We start from the raw sequence: 25,823 nt of genomic DNA, 5'->3' as shown, positions 1-25,823 counted from the left end.
CTCCTCTCTTAGCGATCTTCCTGACCTCTTTTCGGGTACCATATGAGGAAATCAAACTGATGATACTGGAAGTGGATGAAACACAGTTGGCTGAGTCTATGATTCAGGTAAACAGGCAGAGAGTTTAAATTCCAATATTTCATTGCAAGCTTCTCATTAAATAGAAATCTGTAAGTAAAGCAAAATTCTTAAACTAAATCATTCAACTGGAAAATCATTGCTGCATAATTAGTTTTAGAGTAACTTTTGCCAGGAGATAAAACTGCATCTTCTCTTAACTGCAGACTAAATATAATGTTATCAAAATGATTACATTTCAATTATTTTAAATGACCCTTTCTAAAAGGCAAATTGTTTAATTTAACATATATTTTTGTTACAGTTAAGACTGGTAATATGTTAATTAAAATTTGTGAAATCCTTGTAGAATGAGTTTTTCATAGGCTTATGTGTCCTATAAAGTTGTATTATTATTATTTGACATAGAAGTTTGAGGTAATTTTTTCTTTATTTAGAATTACCACTATTAACCCTTACTTGAGTTATTTGTACTCCTATGAATAGTATTGTTTGCATAGTATTCTGAATTCATGCAGAAGGTTGGAAGAATTTATTTTTTAATGATTTCTACTCACAGTGTTGTTTCACAAATGGTAGCATGGTGCTGAAGTTCCTTGTGAATTCCATGTAAGGCGTCCAAAATGTGTATCATGATAAAATTTAAAATTGGAAAATCAAATCACCAGTTATGTAGTGAGATAATAATATCTTCAGTTTTATAATGGATATACTTAGAAAAATGATTTTTTAGCAACAAAAAGAAACCAAAGATAATTTAATGTCGACAAGTGAATAAAATAATTCTAGACATTTAATCCATCAATAATTGATATCCTTAGAAGTTCTTGGTTTTGCCTCTCCTATCTTGTCTTCCAAATATAGTGGTAATACAATTAGTCAAATAACTCAACTAATTCCATTAGTGATTTGTCTGCTGTTAGTCCCTAAGACTCATAAAGTACCAAATTCAATAATTCTTGAAACATTTTTTAAGCATTTTTTTTAGCATTTTCTTCTAAATTTTTGCTTTTATTTTTGTTGGTTGTGTATATGTGTCTTGTAAATAGGAGTTAAAATCAAGTTCCTTAAAAATTTTCTCCTTAATACACGTTCATACTTTTGTAATGTATTTGTTAAATATTTGCAGAGTAGCTTTTAGCATAATGATATGAATGTTTTGGACATTCATGTGGCTTTTGTTGTGTAGAGATGGAAAAAAATATATTTCAAAGGTATTAGTTTTCTGTTGCTGCTATAACAATTCACCACATATTCAGTGGCTTAAAAATAACGCGTGTATTATCTTATGTTCCTGTCAAACAGAAATCTTCCTTTGGTCTTACTATGTCAAGGTCAAGGTGTTGGTAGGCTTGTGTTCATTTTCATAGACTTTAGGGGAGAGTTCCTTTCATTTTCTTTCCCAGCTCCTCATTCTTTGCCTCCTGGGTGCCTTCCTTCAGCTTCCAAGCCATCAGTGTTGCCTGTTTTTTTTTCCTTTTTTCATAGCCATATCTCCCTCTCTATTGTTCTGTCTCTTCCATATTAAGGACCTTTGTGGTTATTTTCAGAAGATCTAGATAAGGTAGGATAATCTCCCTATTTTGAGGTCTTTGATAGCAACTCTAATTCCATCCACAACCTTAACTCCTTTTGCCATGTAGCCTAATATTTTCACAAATTCTAAGGATTAGATTTGGACAACTTGGGGTTGGGGTGAGGGTGGGTCATTATTTTGCCCATTTAGTAAAATGTGGTAGCCCACTTACTAAATATAAAACCAGTTTTAAGAATTTAAAATCTAAAACTGTAGTTTGGACATTCACATATTCGTTAAAAATTAAGAATTTTATGCTATCTGAAATCATGTTTTTAATTTTAAAAATATGTTGCTAAATGTAAAGTGAAGAAATTTCTATTTTGAACAAGGTATGGAGAAAATATTACTTTATAATAATCATTTTGGTAAGCCTTGTTCACTGTTATGACTTTATTTTGGTATATCTGGTTATTTATTCATAAAGAAGATGATGTCAGTACTATATTGTTTTCGAAGTCATCTTTCTATCTCATTCTTTACCCATTTGCCTTTATTTGTCCTATCAGTCTTATTAATTCATATATTTATGATATGTTTTATTGTGACTGCCTTATGTAGGGCTTTGTGTGAGGCTCAATTAGATACAGACTATACCTTTTTGGAATTTACAGCTTGGCAAGGGAGATGATGTTTGCATATATGTAGTTGCCATGCAAGATAAACATGGCTGTATCAAGATTGTTTTAGAACTAGACAGTGTGTTAGGAGGCTGCTGAGTGTATGTTTGTGTGGAGGTCTAGGTACTTGAAGGTTGAAAACAGAGTTTGTGTAGAAAAGGGCAGAGGGATTGTGTGAGTAATGAATAAAGTGAGGGACAATTATTCTGGCTCTAATACCCTGAGCTGTAAGGAAAAGCTGAGTGTGGGCAACTATGAAGACTTTTGTTTGCTATAATCTTAGGATTTATGGAAGGATGGGAAATATGGTAAAGGGAGAGACGAAGGAAGGTCGGGCCTGCTCTCTCACAAAACACAGTAGTTTTTAATACTTTAGAAGGCAAAAATGAAGTGAAAAATTAATACATTCAAAATGAAGGATTAAAACTTACTTATACATCCACTAAAAATATTCAAGGGGATTTGATGGTTATCTAAAAGGGTGCTGAAGAAATTCAGAAACCCAATGTAATAAATAACTCAAATAATCCAGTTGTCAGCTAGAATGGTTAGAAGATAAATAACTAGGTCTTTTGATTTCAGGCAGTTCTAGTAAGATAAATTTCTATTTATATGGGGAAATCATATATATTTTTTTATTGAGTTCATAGTATTAATAGTGAATACTTATTTTAGGGATGATGTTAAATTGCCACTTTTTTTGTTTGTTTTTGGCCAGTCAACCAAGTTTTTGTCCAAAGGTACACAGTGAGTCAAAAACTTGTTCTTTGATCTAACTACTTTGATATATAACATTCTCTAACGCTATTTTTTAACTAATTCACCTTTAGGGGATTTTTTTTTCCCCCATAAGTATATATAGCATGATATAGGCTTAATTCCAATTTGTACTTGACTTTAGGTTGTACAGAATACTTTGATGCTTTAATTTGGAATTGTGATTGCCAACCACTTTTTTCCTTAATTTTAATATCAATACACTAACTTGTTATAACACTGTTATGGTCCATTATATTTTGGTATGGAGGATCTATATAAACTTTGTTCAAGAGATTGTTCAATCATTTAAGTTCTAACAGGGAAGCATAATCATATGTATTCCCTTGGTCTTTCTCCACTGGGAGTGTTTCTCTTGCCCAAATGTGTGGCTTGAGAATGGCTGTGCATGGACAAATGGGCCAGAATAACAAAATGAACCTGTGGTTTCTGGACTGCCGATGACAAGGCCAAGGGTAGTTACAGTCATGGGCACTACAGTTCCCAAAGGATCTCGTTATGTGCTTTTGTTCTGCAAACTGTATCATTCTGTATCATCATTTTCAAATTTTCTTTCTTATCAGAAAAGTTACTTTGTCTTTGTTTTAGAAATGTCTTCATTTTTATTATTAAAACTGATCATATTGGTTAAATCATGTAAGCACTGTCATTAAAATTCCTGTCATTTCTTTTCTATTCTCTTTCTTGCCTTTTAGTAGTAATATGATGTTCTTTTATCCCCGAGTGAAGTTGTAAAGTATGTTTGGCTTTGCCTGAATTTTCTGACATTTAATTCCCTAAAGCCGAAATGTAATCAATCACATTTATCCAGGTGAGGAAACTGTTTCTTTGGTATAGGTTGACTTCTTCTTCCTCAGTTACATAGCTAATCAAATAAACATTCAGTAGTGCTTGATTTGGATATGTAGCTGTGGCTAGAGAAGAGGAGAACAGACTGCTGTGAAGATGCTGGGAATGCGTCCTAAGGCTTAGTATAAGGGAGGTTACCTAGAAATAAAACCAAAGGTTAGCGTCTTCATTGGTTTCCTTCCCATAGTTTATTAATACATTTTCCTAGAATTCAAGCAAGAAAATTTAGTGAAGATATTTTCTTTTGGTTTTAATTTTTAGAACTTAATAAAGCATCTTCCTGATCAAGAACAGTTAAATTCATTGTCTCAGTTCAAAAGCGACTATGACAACTTAAGTGAACCTGAGCAGTTTGCTGTTGTGGTAAGTACTGTCACTCAGTGTCAACTCCATTGTGAGGGGATTTTTTTTCTACTGTGCAAAACAGAGGCAAGAAAATGTCAAGCCTTTTCATGTCATTGTTCACAAACCTTTAATATGTATCTTGCTTTTCCTTAAATTTAAGGATATTGACGGGAAATTGTCTTGATTTGAAACTTATATTGAAACCCTAGCCTTAAACAAAGTGTTAGGACTTTTCAAAAAGTATAAATGTGATCTTTTATAGTCTGTGTTTAATATCAAAATGTAAAATGAAAACCACTCCTTATGACTAGAGAGTGTGTTTGTGATTCTAGACCCGTGAACTCCAAAGTATTGCAGGAGTAGCTGCAGTTTCTCATTCTCATCACTCAGTTCAGTTCATCTCATATTTTAGATTCTGAAATTGGAAATATGGTCTCTTTCTTGGCAGTGAGGATGGAAAATGAATACATGAAAAAGATATCTTTGAGACACCTTGATAATCATCTTGGGTTCTAGCCTCCTGTTTTGTAGAGGTTGGGGTCTAAAGAGGTGAAAAGACTTGTCAGTGTTATATGTTAGCTGTGTTGCAACTTAAAATTAAGATTTTTTTCAAGCTCACTTTCTCCTCCTCTTTTCTCCTATCATTAAATTATCATTTTGAGGTTGGTTGCACTCAGTAATCATGACAATAGTTTAAAGTAGTATTTCTTTATTTTTTAAAAAAAGATTATTTAATTTTTTCCTTTCATCTTCAGTTATATTATTACCAACCTCCAAGGACATGATAGAATTGTATTTGATAGCATTTTGAAAATTTGGGTTGGTTAACTAAAAGGCTTTGTCTGCATATTCTGTTGCATGTTTGAGGTATTTGCTCTTAAACTTCCTGTCTCATCTTAAACTCACTTGTTCTACTCAGCCCTCCTTGTAGCACCTCCCTGCCCCCAAAGTTCACAAAACTCTGAATAGAACACAGAGGGAAAAAAAAAAGCAGGTTTTTAAAATTAACAGTCTTACCATTTTTATCATAAAACTTTTGACTTACTATCTTTACAAACATTCTTTTCATTTTTTAAATCCAGTTTCCCAGGGTGTTCTCTTTTCTCCTTCTCTTTTTTTCCCTTTTTTCAATATTTGCTTGTTTGCTTCATTTTCTAATACCTGATTACATTGTCTTTTTCTTCATTGCTCCTCCATGCTCTCCCTGCAGTGTCTTCCTTATGGCAATAAGTAAGGGAAAATTTGCATTGAATTTGTAAGCATAGACTGGAGTTTTGATTTTTGCCCATCTTTTTTGACTGTGAAAGAAAGTCATAAAATGTAAAATTACAATTTTGAAATATTTCCCTTGTATATTAAGCCAGAAACACATACAAGCTTTTATGAAAATCTCTGTTTAACAAGGAACTTTTTATGTTGTGTGTTATCACATAAAAGATTTAGAACTATCCCCATGTTCTAGTCATAGAAGAGTGAGCTCAAACTTGCAGATATTTTAGGTTTATTTAAAATAGTCAGATTATGCCCTCCTTTGAAAATCTAGAGTTCACATCAAAGAGTTATGATATATAAGCAGTCTACTCACAGGGGTCAAAAAGTTTGATACTAGTGCCAGAGGTTATAGTTTTTATTTTAAGACAGACACAGACGACTTCCATTTCAGGACAAGTCAACTCAAACTTGTCCTTGAGTCTACACATGCCATGCCAGGCCATACCTGACTGCTAATGGAATTTAATGTGAAAAGAGAAATATTATTGAAAAACATCTGCTATAGACAATACGAAAAGCGTTTTATTGCCTGTTGATTAGGAATATTCCTGAATACTTTGTTTTCAGGTCTGGTTTGTGTGGTACTAACATATAAAACAAAAATTGTTTTGGTGAAGAAGGGGCAAAAAAATGTTGAGGAAAAAATTAGAACATTTTCTGTTTTTCATTTTTTGTCAAATAGTAATGTTCAACTTCACCATTTTCATCTTTCACCATTCCAAATGTGGCTCCCCCTACTTCTCAACTTCCCTCTCCCTGCCCTCCCCTCAAACAGAGGGGAGTCTTCTGAAAGCTCCACACAACGGCACAGGGTGATGGGCAAAAAGGGTCCAACAATGTGTAATGACTGACGTTTTCTGTTCTTTTTTCTATATTAAAAACTGAATATTAAATTCACTAATTCTTCAAAGAATGAGATGTTCTCAGTTTATCAACATTGTATAAATATCAGAATAATATGGTTGTTTTAGGAAACTGATTATAATTACCATGTATGCTTCCTATAAAATTCCCATAGTACCAAGTTCTGTTTTTAAATTAACAAACTTAATGAAATTATGTTTGCATCAAAGATGGACCATTGACTTAAGGTAAGCTAAACTGCGGATTCCTATGACTTTTATCTTGTAGAAAAACGTTTACTTACTGACTAAAGTTACTTCTACCTGAAAAATCATTACAGAGTCACACCCAAGGAGTTCTCAAAGGTTGGGATAAACTTTGCACACATACCCCCAACCCCCACCCCCGGCAAGGACCGACGCTTGCCTTTTCCTTTGTTTTCACCATAGATAGACTTGCTGTTCCTTGTATTTCATCTTGAGGACCTGCATACTCATACGGTGATTTCTAATATTATTTTCATTTTAAGGAAAATCAGTTAAAACCCTACGGTTATGTTACTTGCCAGTCACTTTGACTTTCTTTTATCCAGTTTTGTAAAATTGTTAATTTGAGTCATGAATTACAGATATCTCAGAAGTGTGCTATTTAAACAAACACCCAAATTTGATACAATGGATAAAGTCACTATTTTGTTTTCATTACATAATCAACTTTAATTCCACATAAGAATTCTTTAAAATCATAAACAGAAAGCTGTACTGGGACATTGGTGTTTGTTTACATTATTTTGTCTTTGATAGTTGCAGAACTAAACACATCCAAAATGCTAGTAACCAATATCAATTAAAGAATAATTAGAATATATAAGATGTAACTTGTAAATTGAAATGTTTTAATTTTGTCATGTATTACTTATATATAACTTTCTAAGGCTCTATGTCCTATAGGATATGGTATACAAATACACTACTCAGAAATATTATGTCACTGTCCATTAAATTGTCCCTGAAGCCTTCTTTCAACCAGTAAATGATGATATGTCTATATTTCTCTAAGTTTCCTGTAATACAAAGTTTCATATCCACTTCCACTTATTTCTCCCTTGAAATTGGAAGCAAAATTTTTCAATGCTGATGCCATCTCTGTTACTAAAATTAGTTTTAATGCATGAATAGTAGACATTGGTACTTTTATGGTACTATGGGTTTAGTTGCTCATCTGTTAATTCTAGTAACTCGGAATCTTAAGACACCTTCCTGTATACTTATGACTTGGATGTTAGATGTGTAAGAAGGACAGTTATCTGGTGTCCCACATCTGGCCCTGTCCATGCACTGTAGTGTAGTAGTGCAGACAACACGATGACAGTTGCGGGCTGGTGCCTTTTGGAATTCATATCCAGTACTGTGAGTTTAAGGCCTAATTATTTAATGATATTATTGGCTTGTTTTCATAGCTGATTATAGTATATTATATGTCATGTTTTCTGGGAGATTTTGGCATATGAAAAATTATCCATCAAAAAATCTGAACAAGCTGTCATTTAATGCTTTGATACTAAGGGTCCTGTTCAGATGGCATTTTAGAGTGCTCTGGGAAGCAGTCCATCTCGGTATTATTTTGTGTGACTTGAAATGGATGAACCAGTTCACCTGCTGATTTCATTTGTTGATTTAGGTTCTGGGCAGAGGACATTGAGTACTGACCCACACTAAATTTAAAACATTCTTTTCCCTGGACAGTCCAGGACAAAACTTTTGTTGAGAAATTGGTTTATATTGGGCATATCCCAGCCTCATGCTTTATTCAACTTAATTTTCTATCAAGAAGATTAAGGAATGAAAATATTCTACTAGAAACTCTACCTCATTGGATCAACTACCTGTCTGTTTTGGATTCCTTCCTTCCCTCTTCAGCCCCAACATGTCCTTGTTTATCCCTGCAAAACATTGCCTTCTTACCAAAGGTTAGTTCTCATTGAGTAGAACCTGACTTTAGTTATATGACTGTTATTTTTTATATTTGCAGCATTTCTTTGATCGATAAGCCATTAGGTAAAATCATTATGCTCACATGGCATGGTTTAAGTGTGTGAGAAGTAAGAAATGCAAATGTTCAGTGGGATCAGAAGATTAACTGAAGTTTAGAAAGAGGTCTAAAAATCTGCATTGGAAACAGTGCATGAGATTGTCTTTGATTTTAAAAAATCTAGGTTTTTGAGTATTTGTCTCCATATTATTTAATTCTGCTAAGCTGCCCATTCTTCAGAGGAATTAAAACATTTATAGGAAGGTTGAACAAATGTCCCGTTTATGTAGTGTATTTTATTCTGCCACCATTTGGTGTCACTGTAGGGCAGGGCTTTTAAACTTTGTGCAGTAGAGGCCTCCATATATATATATTTTTAAATAAAAAAATGGTGTAGGAACTTCATGCATATTTCCCCAAATTAAAAATGCCTCATTTGAAAAAAAATGCACCATAATACTCTTGTTGTAAAACATTCAAATAACAGACAAATATATTGAATACAATGTGTAAGTTCCTTGTTCCTTGTATCCACTGTCACCCTCACTGCATTCAATACAAATGGTAATTTTTAACATTTTGTTGGACTTCCCAATCCTGTTATTTTTTATTAACAAATGTATGCATGTTCATTTGCACATTAACAAAGTACACTTATGAAAGTTTTCCACCATAAAATATATATTGGAGGTCTTTATTTTCATGATGTGCTGGTTTTAAATTCTTAGGTAGTATTTTCATGGTCTGTGCTGTGACTTTGTAACTATTCCCTTAGGGAAGGATGGTCAGTTCTGGGGTTTAAAGAGAAAAAGCTCTGCATATATCTTTGTATTTGTATTTGAATATGCTACTCAGAAACATGTCAATATCCATTAAATTGTATGTCCTCAAGGTTAAAAAATAAAATTCTGCATACATCTTTGTATATATATTTGCCATGTAAAGTAACATGTCATAAAGGTTATGAGCAGGGATTCTGGATTTAAATCCTGGATTAACCTTAGCTGTGAGAACAACAAATTGGTAGTTGTTTATTTTTCTGTACCTCAATTTCCTTATTTATTAAATGGGGCTATATTAGAGTTCTGTTGCTAAATTACCACAAGTCTAGTGGCATGCAATAATACAAGTTTATTATAATTCTGGAGGTCAGAATTCCAAAAGGGTTCTTCAGTGCTACATTCCATCTGAAGCAGGGGCTGGGGGATTTATTCATTTGCCTTTTCTAGCTTCTAGAGGCTGCTCATGGTCCCTGACTCTGTCCAGCAGCACTCTGACTTCTGCTTTCATCATCACACCTTCTCTGACCCCCTCTTAGAAGGAGGGGCTTCCCACTTGGATAATCTAGGATAATCTTACATCTCAAAATCCTCAGTGTAATCCCTTTTGGCATGTAAAGTAACATATTCAAACATTTCAGGAATTAGTATGTGGCCATAGTTAAGGGATCATTGTTAGGCCAACCCCAGGGACAATAAATAATGCCGACTTCTGTTGCATTGTCCCAAGTATTAAATGCACTGATACAGTGAATATATGTAAATCATCTTAAAATAACAAACTCTTTATAATGATTAGCTTTTGTTATTAATGTTGTTATTTCCTTAGGAAAGGGTCCCAGAATTTAAACTGCTGGGTCAAAAGGTATTTTCAGTCTTGATAGTTACTGCCAAATTACCCTTCCATGAGGCATGTCAGTTTATACTTATATGAACAATATATATAAGGATTATTTTTCATACAGTATCACCAATATTTAATATTCTTTTTTAATTTGATGTTTTTTTTAACTCTTTATTTCCTGGTGATTAGATGAGATTAAAGCAGTTATATATTTATTGGTTATTTATATTCTTAGAGTGCCTGTTAATACCATTTATTTTCCTATTGTGTTATCTTTTTTCTTATATTTTTTAGGAGTTCCTTATAAAATTTATATGTTACCCCTTTGTAAGTATTTTAAATTTGTTTACTGTTCATTACTTGTCTTTCTGCTTTTTTAAAAAATTGTTATCTGCTGTACCTTGCATTTTTGAAGTTTGTTTTTAAAAGTGAATTGAGGTAAAGAAGGCCCATGATACTTGACAAGAATGTGTTCTGTGTATAGGGACAAGCTTGGTCCTTTGTACATAGCAGGAACATGGTAAATAGCAGTTGACTGAGTCTTCAGTTTGACCGTATAGAACATCTTCTGTAGATGTAGAATGAAAAGTGAAATGCCACAGACTATTCTTCATTGGCTCCCTAAAGTCTTTCAGTTGCATCCCAGAGCTTTTACCTGGATGTCTAAAATTCTTAGAATAGCATTCGGCCTTAGAAGAAAATTCATTGAGGTACAACTGACATACAATAAAATGCAAATATTTAAAACTTGTAAAATTTAATTAATTTTGACATATCAATACACCCATGAAACCATCATCATAATCAAAATAATGAACCTATCTGTCACCCCCCAAATATTTCCTCAGGCCTCTGTCTCTATAACACCGTCCCTCCCACACATCCACCCAGCATTAGGTCATTGAATGAAGCAATTCCTGCTGTCCCCTCCCATCTCTTGTCTTACTGCTCCTGTGCTTCATTTTCCTCAATGACTTGCTGTGCTCTGAAGACATAATTCTCAGGCCTGTCAATGTGCTTCCTTAACCCTTTCTTTCTGCTTTGAGGAAGCCTTCTCTGGAATGCTTTTCCTAGCACTCCTTTTATTTCCTCCAAATTCATATCCTTCTTCTTTGTTATCATAATGCCCTGTGCATATCTCTAAGTGGCTCTGATTACCCTGGAATATGTGCTTTTTTATTTTACACATCAGTCTTCAGTTACGCTCAGAAATTTTTGTTGACTGTGTCTTGCTCATCTTTATATTCTCAACACAGTGCACATCTTCTAGCATATAGTGGCCAGGTGATACTGGCTAAATGCACATATGAAATAAGAAAGAGATGAACAGCAAGGGAAAATATATAGCAAGAACAATAAAAAAAAAGTTTAAAACATTTTTTCAGATTTTATTTTTTTTAGAGGAGTTTAAGGTTCACAGTAAATTTGGGGGGAAGGTACAGAGATTTCCCACATACCCCTATATGCACAGCCTTTCCCATTATCAACACCGACCCCACCAGATTGGGATGTTTACCACACTTGAACCTACAGTGACACATCCTAATCACCCAAAGTCTATAGCTTACATTAGGGTTCCCTCTTGATGTTGTTCATCCTATGGATTTGGACAAATGTGTAATTACATGTATCCATCATTATGGTATCATAGAATATTTCATTGCCCTATACAAATGTTTTTAAAAATGAAAATGTTGAATATTGAGATAATTATTTTAATTTTTGTTAAAATGACTCTCTAGATAATGACTTCTGTGGGTAAGAGTGGGTTAATTAAAAAGACCAAGTACCCAACACTTTTGAACATAAAAGTCTGAATACATTTTTTTTTTTTTTTAATATAACTTAACCACCCTATGTGATTCTGCCATGTAACTTGGACCCTTGCCACAGAGGTTTTCCACCTCTCTCCTGATAGCCTGCTGACAGGGGACTTTTTCCTTGATCCTCTTTTAACTCAGTAGGCCATGTTGTTTGAATCTGTGAATACTCAAGTACAATACTTCTGTTAGTACTCAGTGGATTTTCTAAAAGGTGTTGAGGAAATTGTGATTTGGTGTAATCGTGGCTTATTGAAATAGCTTCAGAAAAGACTGACCAAGATAGGTGAGGAACATGAAAGAGTATCTCCTCTGCTTCCCAGATTAAATATCCCTAAGTCTTTCTTTCATTCGTTGGGTGTTGACTATTTCAGGTGCTTTGCAAATGTGTAGATACAAATCAGTCATTTTTCACAAATTTACCACAGATAAATCATGTTTATCAATTTAAAATTTAACAAAAGACAGGGGTTAGTATATGATATGATTTGTTCTTCAAGAACCCACTTTAGCTTCTTATAATTACTACTTCCTTTTCTCTTTAATAATTCACCTTGGATCTTATCTGTCAGTGAGCAAGATCTTGCTAGTCTCTCCTGGAAAATAGAAGTCCCATTTGACTTCTGTAGCTTCTTGGTTCCTTACCAGTTGTCCAAGGTCTCTCAAATTTTGTGATGCTTTAGACAGCACCTTGGCAATCTCATCTGCAAATATTTCATTACACAGGGAGCACATTTGCTTAGAATAAAAAAATTGTTAAAACTATTTTCCTAGGTATTTATATCTTAAAGGACTGCTTCTTTTAAGGTCATAAGCCTTCAGCTTTTCCATTATTCTCTTCACTTTCCTTTGCAACCTTCTTGACATGCTTCTGCCAGGATACAGGACTTAATATAGGTTCATCAGATGAGGTTTTTTTCCACCTAGTTCAGGGCTGAATACTTTAACTTACTTTCAGTTATCATTGATTTGTGGCCTAAAATTCTTCAGACATTTAATACCTCTATAATCTTATGAACTGATTCCTGCCTTCCATCTCCTTCAGCAGTCTAAGTCAACATACTGTTTGAATTTTTAAGTAAACATAAAGAAATTTTGTTGGTTTAAGTAGCTAGAAATCACTTGCCAGCTGAAAGATACCCTTTCCTTGCTGATTCTAATGTATTTCTCTGAAGATCTTTACAGATTTCTAAATTCTTCCTATGCATGGCACAGTGAAGTTACATGTTGACAAAACTCTCAAAAGGCCATTTACATCTTTTCTTTACATGTTTAACAGGTAGTACAGAATAATGTGAAACATTTATTGATTTAACGAATATACTGAAATTTACAGAAAATTAGAGGCTTTCTTATGGTTGAATTTTAACATGGTTTCACTGCTATAGATTGAGTGTATTTAAGAATCATTCTATTGATTTGAGCTCTCATTAGATGATTCCTAGGAAATGGCTCCAGGTATCAAGTTTTCTATTAGTATAGGCCCCAGCCTTTTGGTGTTATAGGGGCTTGGATTGCCAGGTATTTCATGGAAGAATTCAGACCTTGAGATTATAATGGCAACTGCACCACTATCTGACACATTTTATTTGAATATCTTGTCTCCCTTATTCAGCAGTGGTTCATTTATTTGGCAAATATTTATTGAACACCTATTGTGTGCTGGACATTGCTCTAGGCTGAGCTAATTGCAGTGAACATGTCTCATTGTTATCTGTCTTATGTTTTAGTTGAGAACAATAACAATGTATACATAAAAATGTAATCTAATGTCAAGTAATAAATATTCCTTAGGAAGTAGTGAGATGAAGGAATGTGTGTGTGTGTGTGTGTGTGTGTGTGTGTGTGTGTGTGTGTGTGTGTGTGTAATTCACATGGCTAGGGAAGACCTCTCTGAATAGATAATGTTTTAGCAGAAGCCTGAGTGACTTCAGTTAACTGTGGCTATCTTGGGGAAGTGTGTTACAGAGGAGACCATAGGGACCAAGGCTTTGAGGGGCATGTGAGTTTGGCGGAGTTCAGGCCAGTGTCTGTGTCAGAGTGAATGACATTAGAATGCCAGGAGATGACATGAGAGGCCTCCAAGGGCTGGCAGCCATGGTGTGAGGCCCGGGGACTTTATTCTAAGAAAACCATTGGAGAGTTTTAAACAATGAAGTGAAATAGTCAGATTGGTGCTTTAGGAGTATTCTTCTGGCATCTGTATTGGAAACAAATTGTGGGATGGGGAAAAACTGAAGCCAATGGCCAGTTAACAAGCTATTACAATGATCTAATTATTAAGGTGAGAAATAGGGCTGACTTGAGAGGCTTGGTGACAGTGTCACTGGGGAGCAGTGGTCAGATTCTGGACATATTTTGAAAGTAGGGAAAATGGGATTTCTGATAGATTGAATTTAGGGTATGAGGAGCCAAGGACGACTCCAAGGTTCTCAGCCTGTGCAACAGAAAGATAAGCAATTTCCTTTCACAGAGATGAGGGAAGTCTTGTAAGAGAAGCAGATTGGGAGAGGGAAGATCACTTAAAATGTAGACATCCAGGTGGACATATCAAATATGCAGGTGGGATATAAGCTGGGAGTTCAGGCTGGTGGTATAAATTCAAGAGCCAGTCACATACAGGTGGCATTTAAAGCTGTGGGACTGCATGAGATCACTTAGGGAATGAATTAGAGATTTAACATAGGAGGCGGTGAAGGGCAAGGCGAAAATATGCAAACCTTACTGTTTTTCTCAATCTTCTCCCTAGAGAGGGACTCATCACCAGCAAGGTTTTGTTTGTTTTTGCTGCTACCACCTCTCCGAGGAAAATTGCAATCCCTGGTCTAGGGAATTGTACAAGGTGATCTTATAATATGACACTATTGCAGTTTGTTTCAAAAACTAAGCATAAGCCAGTATGAGAGGCTATTTGGCAGTGGTAGGATATGATTCACCAGGGACCTTTGGAAGGAAACTAGTGGCCATAAGAATATGTTTCTGTTTAAAGAAAGGAAAAACTACTTTTGCCTCTAAGACTTGTTCTTGTATGAAACAACATGGAATAATCTGTAATATATCATCATAATTAATGTATTGTACCTATATCATGAACTAAGATAAAAGTTAAAATGCCAAAAGTGTGCAGGCATATTCCTTGATAAAGTAACTCCTGCTTAATCGAGGGATTGAGTTTATTTAGATAAAATCTACATTCAAATAGTAATAGCAAATCCTGCCATTAAAGGGAAAAGTTCACTCATACTACCAGTTGTGTTCTCTGTGGAGTGGGAGGATAGGTGGATCTGGACTCTGAGCAAATTCTCTTATGAACTTTTGTTTCTCTTGTTCCCTTGAAATTAGTAGAATGCCAGCTATATTAAATAACCACAATTCTTTAATTTATTAGAATTAATAAAAACACAACATATTCCAAATAATAAGCCATTCCATTGAATTGCTAACTCTAATAAGTTTCTCAGAGTTTGAATTTTCAACTGTGAATTATCTTGATCTTCCTCCTTTTTTCACTTGGTGGCAAAAGGTACAAAATTTTGCTTGTATTTTGTATAACATGCATGTAAAATTTGTGAAAGAATTTGGTAATAATAAGAAATACCTGTCTCAATTTATCTTCCGCAGTCTCTTTTTAACATAATAGCCCATGGTGGACAAGACTCTGTGTGGTCTGCCACCGCCTTGGGATTTCTTCCCTCATGTCTACCACCCTCCCTTGGCTAAGTCAGCTTAGATCACACGGCCTCTGTATTGTTCCTTGAATGTGCTCATCACATTTTTGGGGCTTTTAAATTTGCTGCTTATCCTTCTTGGACTTTGCTCCCTCCGGATATCTAAGTGGCTTGCTGCCTCGTGTCCTTCTGGTCTTTCTTCATATGCCAACTTGCAGAGGGCGTCTGTGGGCACTCTGTTTGACACTGCATGCCCTGTGGCCATAGCACTTATTTTCCTCTTCCCTGCTTTATTTTTCTCCTGAGGACTCATCATCTCATTAATACTCTGTCCACTAAGCTGTCTCTCAGTCTGTCAGAAGAATGTCTGTGATAGCAGGAGTCATTTTTTTAAGGTATCTGCTGGTGAATTCCTACTGGGGTGTAATGAGTGCTTAATAAATATCTGATGAGTGAATAAATAACTTTCTCTAAGTTACTTTATGGATTATTTTAAGTACTGAAAAACTAAAATCGTTTAGCTCTTGGCTTACTAAAGCTAGCCATGCAACATGTTCCTAATACTGAAACATGAATCTGGGTGAAAACAGTTTTGTCTTGGTATTCCAAATTCCTTCAAATATCCTTCTATGCATTCCTAGCCTAATTAGACAAATCTGGATTTGAATTCTTAATTTTGCTATATACTAGCTATGAAACTTTGGGCATGTTTCTTAACACCCCTCCATTTCATTCACTTTATTGATAAAATGTATGTGAATTTAAACCCTCTCTCATCAGGCTGTTGTGAGATTTAGAGGAGAGCATGCTCTGCACAGTCAGGAGTGAGTAAGGGCGCAGTCCTGTTAGCTGCTGTCCTAGTCGTTATCATCATCATCTTTTTACTTTGAATGTTTATCTTCTCGTTTGTTGTGATCCAGCTCAGGAACCACTTTCTTTAAGATCCATATCCTGGTTTACAGCTGGAACTTCATCTCACTGTGCTGTGATCCTCTAGCATGTTTTGTGTCTGTGCTTTTGCTCCTGTCCTAAGGATGACTGACTGAGTGTATAGGCAGCCTCATAATTCCAGATGCAACATATATCCTTTCATCTCTTGTCTTGTGTGCTCTTGACCTGTGGTCAGCATTATTTCACCCATTAGCTTTATCTACTTTCTTGTTCTCTCCCCTAGCTCTTTTCCCACTTCTTCAAACACATAAATCAGCATCTTACTCAGATGTGGTCCTCTGCTCTCTTTTCATATGCTCTTCTTTGTCAATGATTTTATCCATGCTGTGATTACTCATTTAGCAACTCTTTTTTAACAGATTTTTGGTTGTCCAGACTTTTTATAATTTGACTTTTGAATATACGTAATTCAGTGTTGCACAAAACAGCAAAGGGGGTGAGTCAGGTCTGTGACCCCCTGGCCTGGAAGTTCATCCTGACTAAACATTTCAGCCATGATCAGTCACTCTGACTCCCAGATCTCCTGTTGAGACATGGTGCTGGAATAGTTATTTACTGTTCATGGGGGCAACCTTCAAGATACTGAAAAGCTGATTAGAATAAGCTTCTCTTCTGATATTAGTTGCATATGTTAGAGCTAGAAGTAAGAGCTAAAAGCTTTCTACCTCAAGCTCTCTTACTGGGTCTGTCCAACTGAGGAACTCAGCCTTAGGAATTCCCTGAAATTAAAATCATACAGTTGCATACAGTAACAGCTTGATGGTTATTATAGAAAGTATGCTCAAGGACAAAAAAAAGATGCTACAAATTCACTTTAACTATACGAGGTGTTACAAAACAGCAGGTTAGCCTTCTGCATGCTAGTCCTCTCATGCAATGGGATAGCCAGAGGATATTAAAATCTTACTCTACATTAGTTCAGTCTGCTTTTTAAAAAATATGACAGTGGAGATTTGTTACACTTAGCAGTTTAGGATTTGGGTAATAGGAGCAGGGAGAAAGATTAATTTTGGAGTTTCAGGTCAGTGATATCAGTATTTCAGTGAATGAGAACCACAGAACAGCCAAGTGATTATATTATTTGACTTTTGTATAGTGGTGTATAGTTCACAAAGTATGTTTATATATGTTTGTCTGATATATCCCTCACAATAGCCTTTCGAGTTGCAAGAAGTGAACCCCATACAGAATAGGTAGCTTCATCAAGAACCCCCACTCCTCGTAAACAGAAGAAAAGGATTCAACCTGAGGAATTCTGTGTTGTGTTTTGTTTCCACCATACTGTACAGGACTCAATGTATTGACAAAGAAATGGATGTATATAGGAGATGGGAAAAAGGCAAATTAATGCAAAAGGAAAAGTTTCCAAAGATAGACTTCAGCATACATTGCATTTTTGCCCAAGACCAGTCAGTCCTATTCCTGTTTTTCTTGGCAGAAACCAAATTTTAGACACTAGGGTGCAAATGGAAAGAAAATCCTCTGTCCTTCCTTGAAGAGCCTGGTGAGTGTATGTTTCTGGAATGTGAACTGCTTTACCTGGCTTACTCTTCTTGTGGCCTAAGCATGGGTTTCATGTGAGAAGCCTTTCCCTCATTTATTTTCCCCCACTGGTTGTCAGGTAACTGGCACTCTGATGCTAGGGGAGGGGCCCTTGAACTTTTCTGGGATGCCCAGAATAAATTGTATGAAGTTATATTTAACTTTATTTGCACTGTGTCACTCCTGGGACAGAGGGTGCTGGTATTTTGGTCCTATGTTTATTTAGTTCATTATAGCACTTGTCTGAGGTTTTTTTTTTCCTTTTCTTTTTTTCCCCTCTGCTTATATTTTTGTTTTGTATTGAATTGTACGTTTCATTAAACATCCTTATCTTCCATACCAGACTTGGTTCTTTTGAAAGGATAAATGTATTTGTTTTCTCCCTCTAACATTGGGTCAAGTTTCTTGTCCTGAAATTCAGCTATTATCCATTATTAATGGTATTTTTCTTTCTTTACCAAGGATACCAATTTTGTATCCAAGTCCACATAATATATTTATTTAAGGGGCAGGTTAGGGAACAAAGTTATTTCTTCACCTTTAGTGAAAAGCTAATGTTAACTTTTATATCACTAGCATCACTAATACTAAATCATTTGACTTATTATAATATTTGTCTAAATTCCTACTAAGAAAATCTAATATTTGTGTGTGTGTGTATGTGTGTGTACTTTAGCACTTAGAGTGCATTGACTTAAATTTACATATTAAATAGTCACAATTTCATGTAATTTTAAAATGCTTATGAGTCCTCATAGTATGTGGCTTTATGCTGAAACTATTGACTTAACCAGTATTCTGTCAATTGTGTTCCTTGATACCACATGATGTACGCCTTCGTTTGGTAAGCTATGAAATAAGTTACTGAAGTTTTATGCTATGGGCAAGTGGAGTCTTTCTATCCTATTTTATCAATGTTTCCTTTGTAAGTATCTGTCCTTGGAACCACTAGCCACAGTAAAGCACCTAAATCATTCTGATCAATTGAATGCTAGTATGTTCTGAAAGGACTTAAGGTTCCAGCAGCTTTGTATTACAGGCTTCCTTGACACTATCTTTATGTATGCTTTTTCTAAGTTTCTACCCAGGATTTAAAAAAAAAATGTCCAGTTTTTTGAATGTAATTAAGAGAAAACTAGTAGCTTCCTGGCAATAGTTTCTTTCCTCATTAATTAAGTGTCTGCTCTTCTCTCGTCCCCTGATCCCTTAGGCATGTCCTTGCCTTGTTTGCCTCTCTACGTTTTTCTCAGAGGAGAGGAGATAGCTACTGTGTCCTCTCAGCCCCAGATCTCTTTCTGGGTTCTTAGACCCTCCTTTGAAGCTATCCATAATTCTCACTCCTGACTTTGGTAATTACTTCCTTTGCCAGTTAAAGACTGCTTTTTCTCTATCTTTATCCTCCCCCAAATGCAGTTTTCCATGTGTTTTTTCCTGTTGGTTGTAACTACAGCCAAATCATTTGTTAGTATGTCCGTTGTCTGATTCCTGCCTTCAGACTCCCCTTTGTCTTACAACACTGCAGTCAGTATCTATGTAGTTCCTGCATTCTGGCCAAAACACAGACACAGACCTGGCCCTCTGGCATCTTTGGACAAAGCAATAGGCATACTTTGTTAGTGAAAGGCACAGAGTTGCCTGAAACGTATCACAGTGATTTGATGTGAATGCTCCCAAAACACCCCCACCAAATCAATGGTTTGAACTGAAGCATAAACCCAAACACTGAAAGTATTTCTGAAGGGCCATTGATTTACTTTTAGAAGTCCCTGAATGAATTTTATTTGTCCTAATGTAGAAACAGAGGATAAAAACTGCAAAAAATCAATACTGAGAAACAGCCACATGTCATTCTTAATGGGTTTATGTTTCGAATAAATACAGGAACATCTTTGCAATTAACATTCTGACATTAGAAAAGGAACAAAGATTTTTCAAATGGCATAGGAGAAATTAAAGTTAAGGCAAGGAATTGGTCATTTAAGAGTATTTTGGGGAGAGTTGTTATTTTAGAATGTGAGCTAGTTAGCAAATGTTATAGGAAAAGATCCTCTTATTCTATTTCTTTTCAATAAACTAATCTACAGCATTGAGAGTTCTTCCTGTGTCACACTCTGGTAACTTCACTATCCCTGACCCTGCTTCCCCAAAATATCACTCAAAACTTTAATGTCTACTAGGGAGATCAGCTTCTGAAGATAGAGATAAAAGGGTCAGCTGACTAGACTTACATCCAAGAATCTGTGTTCTGTTTTTTGTTTGTATTCTACCTCCAGATCCAACAATTCCCTTTTACTTTGTGACTAACCTTTATCTGGCCCACTGATCAATCTTGAATGTAATTTAAAAATGTAATTTATTAACTACTTGGAAGTGTAGAGGATTTAGCCAAAGTAGCTCTTGAATGTAAGCATCATGTTTATGGCGTTTCAATGATTTCTCATAATCCCTCTTGTTGAATGAAATTCTGAAAGGCAGGGATTGCCATGCCAAGATTGCTTTTGTTTCATACATGTAAATAAATGGCAATGGGAAGCCAGATTGAAAATAGAATAAAGAGTGGGTATTAATTTTAGAACTGTCGTTGAGAAAAGATAAAATCTCAGGGGTGGTGATGGTGGGCTCATCCATCATAACTGCATATATTTTTGTATTTGCCATTTGGTGATTACCTACTGTTTTTCAGGGCCTGTGCCTTATGTTTTTAATGACCCCTGCTCGTTTCCACATAGCAGCTAGTGGCCTCTTCTTATAAAACTAAACGAGATTATGTCATGTCCAGGTTTAAAATACTTTAATGGTTTTGAAGTTTACTTTGTGTTGTATTAATCAACCGTTCCAGCTTTATTTCGATTAGTGATAAAGTGATATTATCTTTTTTATTCTTTTCCTTTTAACCTACTGTTATTAAAGGCAGCATATTAGTTCAGTGTTGCTTTTTTTTTTTTTCCATCCACTCTGATATTTGTCTTTTAACTGGAGTATTTGGGCATTTCCTTTTAATGTGATTATTAATATAGTGGGATTTGAATCTACCATCTGGCTATTTTCTATTTATCTCATCTACTCTTTGGTACCCTAATTTATAGCATATATTTTTAACTGCCTTCAAGTGATACTATACCACTTTTTGTGTGATATAAGGCTTCAAAACAATGTATGCCCATTTTCCACCACTTGTCTTTGTGCTATTGTTACACATTTTGCCTTGTCATATATTTAAAACTCTTAACATATTGTTGTTATTTCTACTTTCAACAGTTAGTTGCCTTTTATACTATAAATATGGACACACACACACACACACACACACACACACATATATATGCCTATATATCTACACACACACATATATATATATACACTGTTTCCAATGATATTTATTCATTTGTGTAAATCTTGACGTCCATCTAGGATGAATTTCCTTCTTCCTTAAGAACTGCCTGTAACATTTCTTGCAGTGCTAATGAGTTAGTTTAGTTTTTGTAAGTCTTTTCTCTCCTTCTGTTTGAAGTGTCAGTATGGGTATGGAATTCCAGGCTGATAGGTTTGCTTTCAGTACTTTCAACATATTACTGTACTGTTTTCTCATTTGATCTATTTCGGGGGGTAAATCTCCCATTATTATTGACTTTGTTATTCTGTATATGTGTTTATTTTTCTCTGTTTTTGAAGTTTTTCTCTTTATCTCTAGTTTCGACCAGTCTGCTAATATATTTTGGGTATAGTTTTCTTCATATTTCTAGTCCTTAGGGTTCATTGAATTTCTTGGATCTGTGAGTTTATAGCTTTCATTAAATTTGGAAATTTTTTAGCCACTATTTTTTTCAAATATTTTTTCTTTACCTCCCTTCTTTCCTCCATTTCAGGGACTTAAATTATACTTTTGTTATTTTACTATTACATATATACCAGGCCTCTTAAATTTCTTCCACAACCAACTGAAGTCCTTTTTGTTCTCTTTTTTTCTCTTTTTCAATTTGGATAATTTTTATGGCCATGTATTTCAGTTCGCTAATCTTTTCTTTTGTACTTTCTAATCTGCTATGTTTCCCATTCAGTAATCTCAGATATCACAGTTACCTCCTCTAGAAATTCAGGTTTTTTTTAAATATCTCATTTCTCTACTTACAATTATCAATCTTCCCTCAGCCTTCTCAAACATATGAAATACAGTTATAATAACTTTTAATTACCCTGTCTAGTTTTTCAGTCATCTGTACATTTCTGGATCTGTAAAAATTAAATTTTTTCCTTATTGGTTATATTTTCTCCTTCTTTGGATGCCTAGTTATTTTTCTGTGCCAACCAAAACTTTTACTGTGTTGTACTCTACATACTTTTATATTCTTATGAATATTCTTTTTTTTTAATTTTGTTATTATTAATCTACAATTTCATGAAGAACATTAGGTTTACTATGCTCTCCCCTACCCCAAGTCCCCCCCACAAACCCTGTTATAGTCACTGTCCATCAGCATAGTAAGATGTTGTAGAATCACTACTTGTCTTCTCTGTGTTGCAAAGCCCTCCCCTTTCCCCCAACCCCCCACATTATACATGCTAATCATAATACCCCCTTTCTTCTTCCCTGCCCTTATCCTTCCCTACCCTCCCATTCACCGAAGTCTCTTTCCCTTTGGTAACTATTAGTCCATTCTTGGGTTCTGTGATTCTGCTGCTGTTTTGTTCCTTCAGTTTTTCTTTTGTTCTTATACTCCACAGATGAGTGAAATCATTTGGTATTTGTTTTTCTCCGCTTGGCTTATTTCACTGAGCATAATACCCTCTAGCTCCATCCATGTTGTAGCAAATGGTAGGATTTGTATTCTTCTTATGGCTGAATAATATTCAATTGTATATCTGTACCACATCTTCTTTATCCATTCATCTAATGATGGATACTTAGGTTGCTTCCATTTCTTGGCTATTGTAAATAGTGCTGCGATAAACATAGGGGTGCATCTGTCTTTTTCAAACTGGAGTGCTGCAACCTTAGGGTAAATTCCTAGAAGTGGAATTCCTGGGTCAAATGGTAAGTCTATTTTAAGCATTTTGAGGAACCTCCATATTGCTTTCCACAATGGTTGAACTAATTTACATTCCCACCAGCAGTGTAGGAGGGTTCCCCTTTCTCCACAACCTCGCCAACATTTGTTGTTGTTTGTCTTTTGGATGGTAGCCATCCTTACTGGTGTGAGGTGATATCTCATTGTAGTTTTAATTTGCATTTCTCTGATAACTAGCGATGTGGAGCATCTTTTCATGTATCTGATGGCCATCTGAATTTCTTCTTTGGAGAACTGTCTTTTCAGCTCCTCTGCCCATTTTTTAATTGGATTATTTGCTTTTTGTTTGTTGAGGTGCATGAGCTCTTTATATATTTTGGATGTCAAGCCTTTATCGGATCTGTCATTTACGAATATATTCTCCAATACTGTAGGGTTCCTTTTTGTTCTATTGATGGTGTCCTTTGCTGTACAGAAGCTTTTCAACTTGATATAGTCCCACTTGTTCATTTTTGCTTTTTTTTTCCTAGCCCAGGGGGATATATTTATGAAGAAGTCACTCATGTTTATGTCCAAGAGATTTTTGCCTATGTTTTCTTCTAAGAGTTTTATGGTTTCATGACTTACATTCTGGTCTTTGATCCATTTTGAATTTACTTTTGTGTATGGGGTTAGACAGTGATCCAGTTTCATTCTCCTACATGTAGCTGTCCAGTTTTACCAGCACCATCTGTTGAAGAGACTGTCATTTCCCTATTGTATGTCCATGGCTCCTTTATTGAATATTAATTGACCATGTATGTTTGGTTTAATGTTTGGAGTCTCTATTCTGTTCCATTGGTCTGTGGCTCTGTTCTTGTGCCAGTGCCAAATTGTCTTGATTACTATGGCTTTGTAGTAGAGCTTGAAGTTGGGGAGTGAGATCCCCGCCACTTTATTCTTATTTCTCAGGATTGCTTTAGCTATTTTGGGTCTTTGGTGTTGCCATATGAATTTTTGAACTATTTATTTCAGTTCATTGAAGAATGTTGCTGGTAATTTGATAGGGATTGCATCAAATCTGTATATTGCTTTGGGCAGGATGGCCATTTTGACAATATTAATTCTTCTTAGCCAAGAACATGGGATGAGTTTCCATTTGTTAGTGACCTCTTTAATTTATCTTAAGAGTGTCTTCTAGTTTTCAGGGTATCGGTCTTTCACTTCTTTGGTTAGGTTTATTCCTAGGTATTTTATTCTTTTTGATGCAATTGTGAATGGAATTGTTTTCCTGATTTCTCTTTCTATTGGCTCATTGTTAGTGTATAGGAAAGCCACATATTTCTGTGTGTTAATTTTGTATCCTGCAACTTTACTGTATTCCGATATCAGTTCTTGTAGTTTTGGAGTGGAATCTTTGGGATTTTTTATGTACAGTATCATGTCATCTGCAAATAGTGACAGTTTAACTTCTTCTTTACCAATCTGGATTCCTTGTATTTCTTTGTTTTGTTTAATTGCCGTGGCTAGGACCTCCAGTACTATGTTAAATAACAGTGGGGAGAGTGGGTATCCCTGTCTTGTTCCCGATCTCAGAGGAAAAGCTTTCAGCTTCTCGCTGTTCAGTATGATGTTGGCTGTGGGTTTATCGTATATGGCTTTTATTATGTTGAGGTACTTGCCCTCTATACCCATTTTGCTGAGAGTTTTTATCATGAATGGATGTTGAATTTTTCAAATGCTTTCTCAGCATCCCTGCAGATGATCATGTGATTTTTGTCCTTCTTTTTGTTGATGTGTTGATGTTGATGGATTTTCGAATGTTATACCATCCTTGCATCCCTGGGATGAATCCCACTTGGTCGTGGTGTATGATCCTTTTGATATATTTTTATTTTCTAATATAATTTGATATATATTTGCTAATATTTTATTGAGTATTTTTGCAACTATGTTCATCAGGGATATTGATCTGTAATATTCTTCTTTGGTGGGTCTTTGCCTTGTTTTGGTATTAGGGTGATGTTGGCTTCATAGAATGAGTTTGGGAGTATTCCCTCCTCTTCTTTTTTTTGAAAAACTTTAAGGAGAATGGGTATTATATCTTCTCTGTATGTCTGATAAAATTCCTAGGTAAATCCATCTGGCCTGGGTGTTTTTTTTCTTGGGTAGTTTTTTGATTACCACTTCAATTTCTTTGCTGGTAATTGGCTTGTTTAGATTTTGTGTTTCTTCCTTGGTCAGTTTTGGAAGATTTTATTTTTCTAGGAAGTTGTCCATTTCTTCTAGGTTTTCCAGCTTCTTAGCATATAGGTTTTCATAAAAGTCTCTAATAATTCTTTGTATTTCTGTTGGGTCTGTCATGATGTTTCCTTTCTCATTTCTGATTCTGTTGATGTGTGTTGATTCTCTTTTTCTCTTAATAAGTCTGGCTAGAGGCTTACTTATTTTGTTTATTTTCTCAAAGAACCGGCTCTACGTTTCATTGATTTTTTTCTATTGTTTTATTCTTCTCAATTTTGTTTATTTCTTCTCTGATCTTTATTATGTCCCTCCTTCTGCTGACCTTAGGCCTCATTTGTTCTTCTTTTTCCAATTTTGATAATTGTGACATTAGACTATTCATTTGGGTTTGTTCTTCCTTCTTTAAATATGCCTGGATTGCTATATACTTTCCTCTTAAGACTGCTTTTGCTGCGTCCCACAGAAGTTGGGGCTTTGTGTTGTTGTTGTCATTTATTTCCGTATATTGCTGGATCTCCATTTTAACTTGGTCGTTGATCCATTGACTATTTAGAAGCGTGTTTTTAAGCCTCCATGTGTTTGTGAGCCTTTTTGCTTTC

The 25,823-nt window shown here is 35.2% G+C and overlaps 1 protein-coding gene across 1 annotated transcript in view; it reads left to right on the top strand.

The window, feature by feature from the left end:
• Positions 1-25,823, top strand: part of DIAPH3 (diaphanous related formin 3) — a 536,969-nt gene that overhangs the window by 259,079 nt on the left and 252,067 nt on the right. Inside the window, exons 19-20 of the mRNA XM_057494450.1 lie at positions 13-107; positions 4,162-4,263. Of these exons, the coding sequence (XP_057350433.1) occupies positions 13-107; positions 4,162-4,263 (197 nt within the window). The remainder of the gene's footprint in view (positions 1-12; positions 108-4,161; positions 4,264-25,823) is intronic.

This window comes from Manis pentadactyla, chromosome 17 (genome assembly GCF_030020395.1).
Source record: "Manis pentadactyla isolate mManPen7 chromosome 17, mManPen7.hap1, whole genome shotgun sequence".
Taxonomy (NCBI): domain Eukaryota; kingdom Metazoa; phylum Chordata; class Mammalia; order Pholidota; family Manidae; genus Manis; species Manis pentadactyla.
Note: the sequence above shows the minus strand (reverse complement) of the source record. Positions and strands in the feature narration are given on the sequence as shown.